Here is a 9555-nt window from a genome sequence, read left to right as displayed (position 1 = left end):
GATCTGATAAATCTGGATGAATAAGATTAAGATCTAGACTCACAAAACAATAATCAAAGTAAATCTGAGAAAATAGAACTTTTAAACCTCAATAAAAAACAGTAGATATAAGAAAATAAAGAAAACATAGCAGCTGATGCCACAAACCAACAGAACAATGTCAGTTGATATCATCATTCTTCATCTTCAAAATCAGTAGAATATTCAATACACCTCACAATCAGCAATAAATCTTCACAAATGCAGAGACTAAGCTCTGATACCACTTGTCAGGACCGATCAATCAACCACAAAAATCATTCTCGTAACCAACAGAGTGTTGACAAGACGGTTACAAGTTCTGCTTTTGTGAAGATTCAATCAATATTAAAAGCAGAATTAATAATATTCAAATTGTTGCTTAAACGAACAGAATTATAACAAACACATAAAGTAACTCAAAAGATTTCCATTAATATTGTTAATGATACAATGAAAATCTATTAGGGTTTCTAGGTGGAATGTTTGTATTTGTGGCACCATACAAAGATATTCTTTTTTAGGAAATGACAGCCGTCAAATCACAATATTTGCTATGTGTCCGTTCAGGTGTTTCATAGGTGTGCCCTAAAGTTACCTTAAATAGGCACACCTGATACCTTTTAGAAACCCTATTGATTAATACAAAACGTGTTCAAACATATTCAAAAAAAATTACAAGTGTAAATAGGTCTTCGAGTAAGCTTGTAAGCTTTTATCCTAGTCGAGCAGACCTTTGTAACCTTAATGTGTGCTTGGAACAGTTCTCCGAGTAAACTTTTACTTAGAATATTTTCCTTAGAAAATATTCTTCAAGAAGACTTCAATCTTCTAATTATATCAAACTTTGCTCGATATAAATCCTACGGGCAGACTTGTTCTTCTTGGATCCCTTCAACCTTTTGTTACTTAACTTATTTGAACAAGTCAAGTGTGTTGGTGAAACTGTAGCTTGCTCGAGGTTGAACCTTACTCGTTGAAAGTTCTTAGTAATTTCTTCAATAAACTTCCTTCAAGTATGCTGGGATCACTGTTTATTAAACCTTGCTCGATCTACCAATATACTTGGTTTTAGCTTGGTTAAGTCAAGAGTTTGCTCTGAAACAAACCTTGCTCGACTTGAAGAACAACCTTGCTTGATAAAGTGTAATTTGCTCGAACTAAACTTGATTCAATGGTAAATGTAGGAGAATTAAAATTACTTAATAATTTATTTATTACACATATGGGTAGATGCCGCTAATAATTTTGTAGTTTGTGGGTTAAAATGAGGTGACAATGTAAAATTGAATGATAGTATCCATGAGTGTCCTTCCACTCTTATTAATGGGATATACCATCCAAAAAGTATGATACTAATTTTAAAGAGTAAACTGCGGTTTTCGTCCCCGTGGTTTGTCCAAATCTATGGTTTTAGTCCAATAGTTTCAAATTTACGATTTTCGTCCCTGTGGTTTCATTTCACTTGCAATTAAACCCGAATTCATTAACCCCGTTGAGTCTGGTCGTTAAACACATCAGCGTGCCCCTCACGTGAGGGGCAGTTTTGTTCTCCTTTTCTTCAAATAAACCCCAATCCTAATTCGCAAACCCCTCACGTGAGAGGCTGGGATGTATTTGGGAAAAAAAAGTACAAAACTGCCATTCACGTGAAGAGCACGCTGACGGGTTTAACGACTAGACTTAACGAGATTAGTGAATTTGGGTTTAATTGCAAGTGAAATGAAACCACAGGGACGAAAATCACAAATTTGAAACTATTGAACTAAAATCGCAGATTTCGACAAACCATAGGGACGAAAACCCGCAGTTCACACTATCTTAAATTTATTGTTAATGGAAGAAATAAAAATAAAAATAAAAATGATTATTTAATTTAGCAAACGGGTTTGAAATTCAATTTTCATTTGTCCCCGCTCAAACGCAAAGGCACACGGCACACTCTCTCTCTCCAATCATCAGTGAGTAACCTTCATTTTCTCTGTGCAACAACAAGATCAATTATTATTATTATTATTATTATTATTATTATTATTATTATTATTATTATTATTATTCAATTGCAGCTGAAGTGAAGAACAATCAATAGCTGCCACTCCGATTAGCTCCGCTCCCTTTCTTTCTTTCTTTCAAGCGGTATGAAACCCTAACCTTACACTTGTCTTTATTATTAATTTCAAATGTGCTTTACCAATTCAATTATATAATTGCAGCATATTAAATCCCCCAACTCCTTCCTTTACTTCACGACATGAACAATTATCATATTTACGAAGCCATCGGCCAGGGCAAATACTCGGTAATCAACTCTCTCTCTCTCTCTTGTAATTTAATTCAGAATTTATAGATTATACTGTTTTTTTGCAGACTGTGTATAAAGGGAGGAAGAAGAAGAGTATCGAGTATTTTGCGCTTAAGAGTGTCGACAAGTCCCACAAAAACAAGGTTTTGCCCGAAGTAAGCTGCGCAGCGTTTACTGAGAAGATCTAACTTTTATCTTATCTTCAGATTATTTATTTCCAGTTTAAACTGCAGGTCAGAATTCTTCACTCATTGGATCATCCTAATGTGCTTAAGTTTCATGCTTGGTAAGGACGCAAATATTATTCAAGTCTTTACTTTATGTTATTATCCAACACTAGAATGAAATTTTTATATGTTTCTTTTGGATTAGGTATGAAACTTCTGCTCATTTGTGGCTGATTTTAGAATACTGTGTTGGAGGTGACCTAAGGACATTACTGGAGCAGGTATGCAACTCTTTATTATGTAATATGCATATATATGTAAGATAGATAAGAGAGGGGTTATGATGAAGCTTGATACACCTAACTTTAATATCCTCTACCGTTAGAGCTTAGCTCATAAACATAGTGATATTATAAAACACTACATTACATCTTTTTAAGCATCTTATTTTTTGTTACCTTATTTTATTTAAAAAAAGTATTTACAGAATAAGAGATCAAGGCGCGTTGTTAATTGTTTTGTATATCAGCATACATATATATCTTAAAATTTGGGGACTCTTTCATTATTATTGTTTCATCTGTTTTCTGTAGTATGACCCTTCTTTACCATCATGCTCTGTGGACGTAGAACCAAGTAACAGCTGTAGACTTTTAGATATTCGATATCATGAATAAAAAGTTAAACACAAAGTTTCTAGTATCTTATTGGTTTCTAGAACTTAATTCAAAGTAACATTTTTATGCTATAATGCTTGTTTATACACAAATATGGACTGTTGCTACATACCTCTGACACAAGTTATATGTTTTGACCGAGTTACAGGACAGAAAACTTCCAGAAGATTCTGTACATGATTTTGCTCTGGATCTTGTCAGAGGTTTACGGTAAAAGACTACCTTGCCATTATTTACATAAGTTAATTATTCAAAGTGTACGGATTTAGAGTTCATACCATCTGACTGTTCTTGAATTGATCAAAATTGTTAGGTTTTTACACTCAAAGGGAATCATCTACTGTGACTTAAAGCCATCAAACATTTTGCTGGATGAAAATGGTCATACAAAGGTATATTTTTGCTTTACTTTTACTTATTATATAGCTGGTTATTTTCCTACTAATTGGTATTTCTTTTTGTTATACGTTTGCAGCTATGTGATTTTGGGTTATCTAGAAAATTGAGTGATGTATCTAAAACACCTTCTTCTCTGGTGAGTTTTCTAACAGCTGGCACATGTATCTTTAATTTTTCTTTTTGCTACATGTATTTTTCTTAGGGGTGGAAAAACAGGCGAGTTAAATTGGGTTTGATCCATTTGACCCGTTTACATTTTTGCAACTCTTTTTTATACATAAGTATCTTTATGCGAACTCTAATATAATTATATTTTCTTGAATATATTTAGTTACCACAAGCAAAGCGTGGAACGCCATGTTACATGGCTCCTGAGCTGTTTTATGATGGTGGGGTTCACTCATATGCTTCAGATTTTTGGGCTCTCGGTTGTGTTCTATACGAGTGCTATTCTGGCAGACCACCATTTGTAGGAAAAGAATTCACACAGCTGGTGAAATCAATCCTCACAGATCCAACCCCATCTCTACCGGGCAATCCTAGCCGTCCATTCGCCAATCTCATCAGTTCTCTTCTAATAAAAGATCCGGCAGAAAGAATCCAATGGTCTGAAATTTGTGGCCACGCCTACTGGAACACAAAACTAACCCCACCCGCTTTACCACCTCAACCTGCGTTTGACAACATGATTGAACTTTGTTACAAACCGTGCTTTACAGAACGGAATCAAAACAAAACCCCACCAAGAAATCGTGATAATTTGAAACCCAATGTGAGTTCCACTGAAACGCCTGGTAGAGGTATGCCTAGTGGTAGAAAGATTCAATCTAAAGGTTCTAGTAACACAAAAGGCGTGAATCTGTTACGTCTTTCACGGATAGCAAAGACGAATCTTCAGAGAGAAAATGAAAAAGAGAATTTTCGTCGGCCTATGCCTAATAATAATAATTCTGAAAATGAAACCGATGTGCAAATCGAGAACACCGATATGGAGCTCGATTTCAATGAGAACAATGAAGAGGACACACAAGATGAGCCTGAAATCGTGAACTCGGTCCAAACAGTTGATGATGAGAATTCATCTGTTCAAGATCATGATTTGACTGCATCACCTGCAACGGATGATCCTAGAAGAAATGATTATGAGTCATCTTCTGATCATGTTGATGTAGTACCTGCTACTCCACCGAGTGCTTCACCGCAACCAAAGGTTAAAAAAGTTCTAGAAGGCTCAGATGGTGCGGTTAAACTGTCGACGGTTCTTTGGCATGTTTCTGACCTCTCGGTTCGACCTGTGATGCCGAGTAAGAAGTCAGATAAAGGGTCAGAGTTGGCGGTTCCTTCTCTTCCGTTTGATGCAGTCCCCGCGTCTGACTTTGTGAAATTACCAGAAGATCAGTTGGAAGTGGTTACAAAATCCATTATAAGTATACTTACTGGAAATACTTCAGTTAGTGAGAAGCAAAATGTGATTAAATACCTTGAGATTTTAAGCTGTAGTGTGGAAGCAGCTAATAAATTGACCAATGGTCAAATAATGCTTGTTTTGGTCAAAATGCTTCGGCAGTCTAAAGCCTCGGCTTTGCGGGTACAACTCGCGTCACTTCTTGGGTTGTTAATTCGGCATTCTACTTCTATAGAGGACGAGTTAGCGAATTCGGGGATATTGGGTGCGTTAAACGAAGGGTTGGTTGACCGTCAAGAAAAAGTCAGAAGGTTTTCTATGGCTGCATTGGGTGAGTTATTATTTTATATATCGACTCAGAGTGACCAACCGCAAGCGGCTAATCCACCTGAAAGCCCGTTAAAGGAAAACAGAACCTCATCAGGATGGCAGGTCAGTTTTAATCACCATTGCTTTGATCTTAATATGGAATATTGTCCCTTTTAACATAAAAATGGGTTCATTTGGGTTGTAGTTTTATATTTCTAACGGGTCAAATGGATTGACTGAGTCAAACGGGCTAAAAGTTAACCATGTGTTTTCATATGCTTAAACTTTTCAACTTGCTTTATGAAAAGATACATTATTTGACTATATAATTTAATGACTTTTGTTTAATAAACTTTTTTTTTCTGAGTGCTCAGCCCATACCTGTTATGACAAATTACACAACCAATCGATCCGCTCATTTTGCCACATCTATTAACTGATCGAAAGAGAATTAAAAAAATAGCTAAAAAGGAAACAGGTCAATTAGTCTAAACCCAAAATTATATCAACAAAAACTGTTTTGAGTTTTGTTCTACAACCATATCCATCTAACCCACCCAGTATTTAGTTTCTAATTTTTAACTTTTTGAGCAGGTTCCAAATACGCTAATCTCACTAGTAACATCGCTTTTACGCAAAGGTGAAGATGACATCACTCAGCTTTATGCATTAAGAACTATAGAGAACATCTCAAGCCAAGGCGTATACTGGGCTGCCCGGTTCACGAGCCCGGATGTAATCAACAACCTTTGCTACATCTTCCGAGCACCCACTAAACAAGAAATCATGAGACTCACAGCTGGGTCATGTCTGGTCCGTTTGACCCGTTTCAACCAGCCCACAATCCAACAAGTAATGGAGAAACTCACCTTTAAAGAAACCGTTAACGCCATTTCAAAAGGCGGTCCACGTGAGCAACAAATCTGTTTAAATCTTTTGAATATGGCAATGTTTGCAAGCAATCTTTTCACCAACATTGGTCGCCATCTGTTACCGTTAATAGAAGATAAAAACCTTGTCCCGAATCTAATATCCCTCATTGAACACGGGGGTGAAGTTTTGAAGGGAAAAACTCTTGTTTTCGTGACTCTTTTATGTGAAAACCGAAAAAGATGGCTTGGTCATTTTTTCTTTAATTTGAAGTTTTTAACGACTGTTGATCGGTTGGTGAAGGAAAAGGGGGTTTATTTGCAGCAATGTTTGGAGGCGTTTGTAAAAGGTGTGGTGTTAGTTATACCGGGTTTGCTAGATATGATAATTGCTGATATTAAGCAGTTGCTGGGCGGGAAACGACATGCGCCAGGTGGCGGTTTGAGTGGTAAAAGTGGTGGTTCAAAGACCAATTTGCCACTACTTTTGGTGGTTCTTAATCTTCTTGGCAGTTCGTCGTTTAAACGCAGGGTGGCTGACTCTCAGATCCTTCAGCAACTCAAAGTTTTAGTTAAATTAGTTGAATCACCATTCCAGGTAAACAAAGCATCTATTGATACCATTACAAACTTTGTTTATAAAATTATAAGTATAGAATAGACCATTTCTTCAGTTCAGTTTGGTCATGCAGTAATTAAAAGCAAAAAGACTGAACTAAACTTTATAAGTATATAACGAAGAGTGTTACTCAAGTATATCATACAATCAATTATAAGGCAACAAAAACATAGGCACAATGTTTTAGGCAATATCATTTTTTGGCCAAATATTATTTCGGGCCAAAATTTTCAAGCCCCAAATGGTAAAACCCAAACTGAAAATATGAAAATCTAAAACTAAACAGTTTTCAAAAACTCAAAAACCGAATTTGAACCAAAAAACCGACTCAAACCAATCGACGCACACCTCTAATATTTTCTTCAGTTAAATTTTTTTAGTTGAGAGAATATGATAAGGTCTAATGTGTTGTTAATCAAATACAAGAAGAATTAAGAACAATCAGAAAACTTATTATTGTTAAAAGGTAGGAACAGTTACAAAAGATAATCCAGGGCTACGCCCTCTCTCCGTACATCCCGTAGGAGCCCAACATATCTAACAAATTCCCGTCTAACCTATCCAGCCTTATCATCTATTATTTATACCACCATTATATTACGCTTTACCCCTTTCTATTAATTTCCCATTAACACCCTTAAGAATACGTATACATTACTTTTCCCTCATATCTCATACCCATCAGAATATCTTCTCTTTTGTTTATTTTTTATATTCACAAACTGAAACTTGTGTATATATATTTAGGTAAAAAGTTATTACATCCAGATTTTATATAAGTAAAATCCAATGTATCTTTAACAAAAAAAGGAAGTAATCTATCTTTTCTTTTGGAGGTTTTATTAACTGAATGTATTCATGATCAAGATGCTGGGTTGTTACCACAAGCACTATTTCTATAGAAACAAATCAAGATTTTTGATTGGGTTTCAGGGCCGAGATGACTTTCTGCTAACCCTTTTACGGGTTCTTGAAGCAATCACCGAAGAAGCTTCTATAATTGAGGAAAACCACACAACTTTTGTGATTGAAATTCTCCCTGGTCTTTCAACTCTTTGCAAAGGAAGCAAAGATGGAGATGCAAGATTCTTATGCTTAAAAATATGGTTTGAGGTAGTTGTTAACATGTTAACTGAAGCACCAAAAGATACCCGAAGGCTAGAGGTTTTGAAATCAGTATGTCGTGATCATTTCGTCCCAATGCATCCCATGCTGATGCAGGATGAAGACCCGACTCCGATATACGCACAAAAGCTACGTGAGATGCTGTTGGAGTTTAATATCATCGTATAATTGAACGTCACTGTTTTTCTTTACGCAATTCATGTTTTGTATGTTTGTTATACACTAATAATTGTTTTCTGAACGTTAATATGTTTATTTGAATGGTACACGCAGACATGCAGTTGCTGGTTACATAATCTTTTGGGTTGTAACGAATTGATATTTATATTTATTTGGAAATACTTAAAATCATTTACAAACAAAACGAGTGTCACATCTCTATCTAAATAAGTTAACCAACCAAAACGGTTGGTTATTGGTAGCAAATCGGTCATATATGGGTTGAGTTGTATGAAGAATGTGATGAACTTATAAACCACCAGTTGGGTTTCATATATGGGTTGTGACACGATTACAAGTGGGTTTGACTTTGACACGACACAATATGATTCCCACGCGATTTACACAACTTATACGCTGCCCGTCCTACCACTGCTGAACAAGAATGCACTAATAAGTTTTGCCACCGATTATAAATTAAGATGGCTATGAAGACTTGAAGATAATGTTATATATTTGAGTTAAAAGAGTTAGTGCCATTTTTGTATATGTGGTTTATTCAATTAAGCAGCTTTAGTACCGCTTTTGATTTTATTGCATATAACTACTTCACTTTTTTGGAACTTGCCAATTTAGTACTTTTTTCTAGCCCGGTCAATTTTGTTCGTTATGTCAGGGGCAAATTGGTAATTTTATTATTTTATTTATTTTCTCTTTTGAGCTAAGTGTCATTTTCACACCTCTAATTTAATCGGTTATGCAACTTTAATACATTTTTATATTTTATTTCACCTGGATATTATTAGCTTTGGATCACAGGCAAACTAAAAGAAGCATTACATATCGCATATTGCAATTAAGGTCACTAAAATATATGATAGAAGAGAAAAACAACCATAAAATGCATGACATATATTATAGCGTTTTTGTTCTTGATTGCCAATTTTCTTCCGGTAGCTTCAAGATTTGAGTTTATCTTGCCATTGTTTTTACATTTTCTTCATGTGCGTGTATTTTGTTCAAAAGAACAAGCCAGAAGAACAAGCCAAATAACAATCCCACAACTTTGCACCTTTTAGTATAACATCAATTATGTCAGAAAATGGGGGACCAACATCGATTGATAATGTTAGAAGTGAACAAAGATAGTATTTTAACATACATTTCTACCACAACAATAAAAACGCTAACCAGGGTCAAATGATATCTAAGATGTTCTAACGATGGTTAACGAACCACATGGGCAAAGCACTATATCGTAATTCCTTGAACTTGAAGATGAACAATATATGACTAGGGTTTGAAGGATTGAAAGCACCACATGGAGGGGGGGGGGGGGGTGTCTGTTTATTTAGGGTTAGAGAGGACATTTTATTTATAATATGTAATGTCTCTTTTGGTTTGCTTATAATCCAAATATCCAACTGAAATGCACTAAAAAAAGTACTAAAGTTGCATAATTGAACAAACCACATGTTGAATGATGACCAATAAAATTGACAATCA

General features: G+C 35.4%; 1 protein-coding gene across 1 annotated transcript; it reads left to right on the top strand.

Annotated features, from left to right (window-relative positions):
* The first annotated feature begins 2269 nt into the window (after positions 1–2269).
* Positions 2270–8201, top strand: LOC143590559 (serine/threonine-protein kinase RUNKEL-like). Its single transcript, XM_077071004.1, has 10 exons — positions 2270–2317; positions 2386–2475; positions 2554–2606; positions 2693–2768; positions 3313–3374; positions 3478–3556; positions 3640–3699; positions 3895–5400; positions 5872–6744; positions 7699–8201. Exons 1-10 carry the CDS (start codon positions 2270–2272, stop codon positions 8056–8058), a joined length of 3207 nt encoding a protein of 1068 aa, XP_076927119.1. The 3' UTR covers positions 8059–8201.
* The last annotated feature ends 1354 nt before the right edge of the window (positions 8202–9555 follow it).

The sequence above is a fragment of the Bidens hawaiensis genome, unplaced genomic scaffold, assembly GCF_021521415.1.
Source record: "Bidens hawaiensis isolate Kalapana, Puna unplaced genomic scaffold, B.hawaiensis_p1.1 tig00038658_1, whole genome shotgun sequence".
Taxonomy (NCBI): domain Eukaryota; kingdom Viridiplantae; phylum Streptophyta; class Magnoliopsida; order Asterales; family Asteraceae; genus Bidens; species Bidens hawaiensis.
The sequence above is the reverse complement of the archived record's forward strand: the minus strand, read 5'-3'. Positions and strand labels throughout refer to the sequence as shown.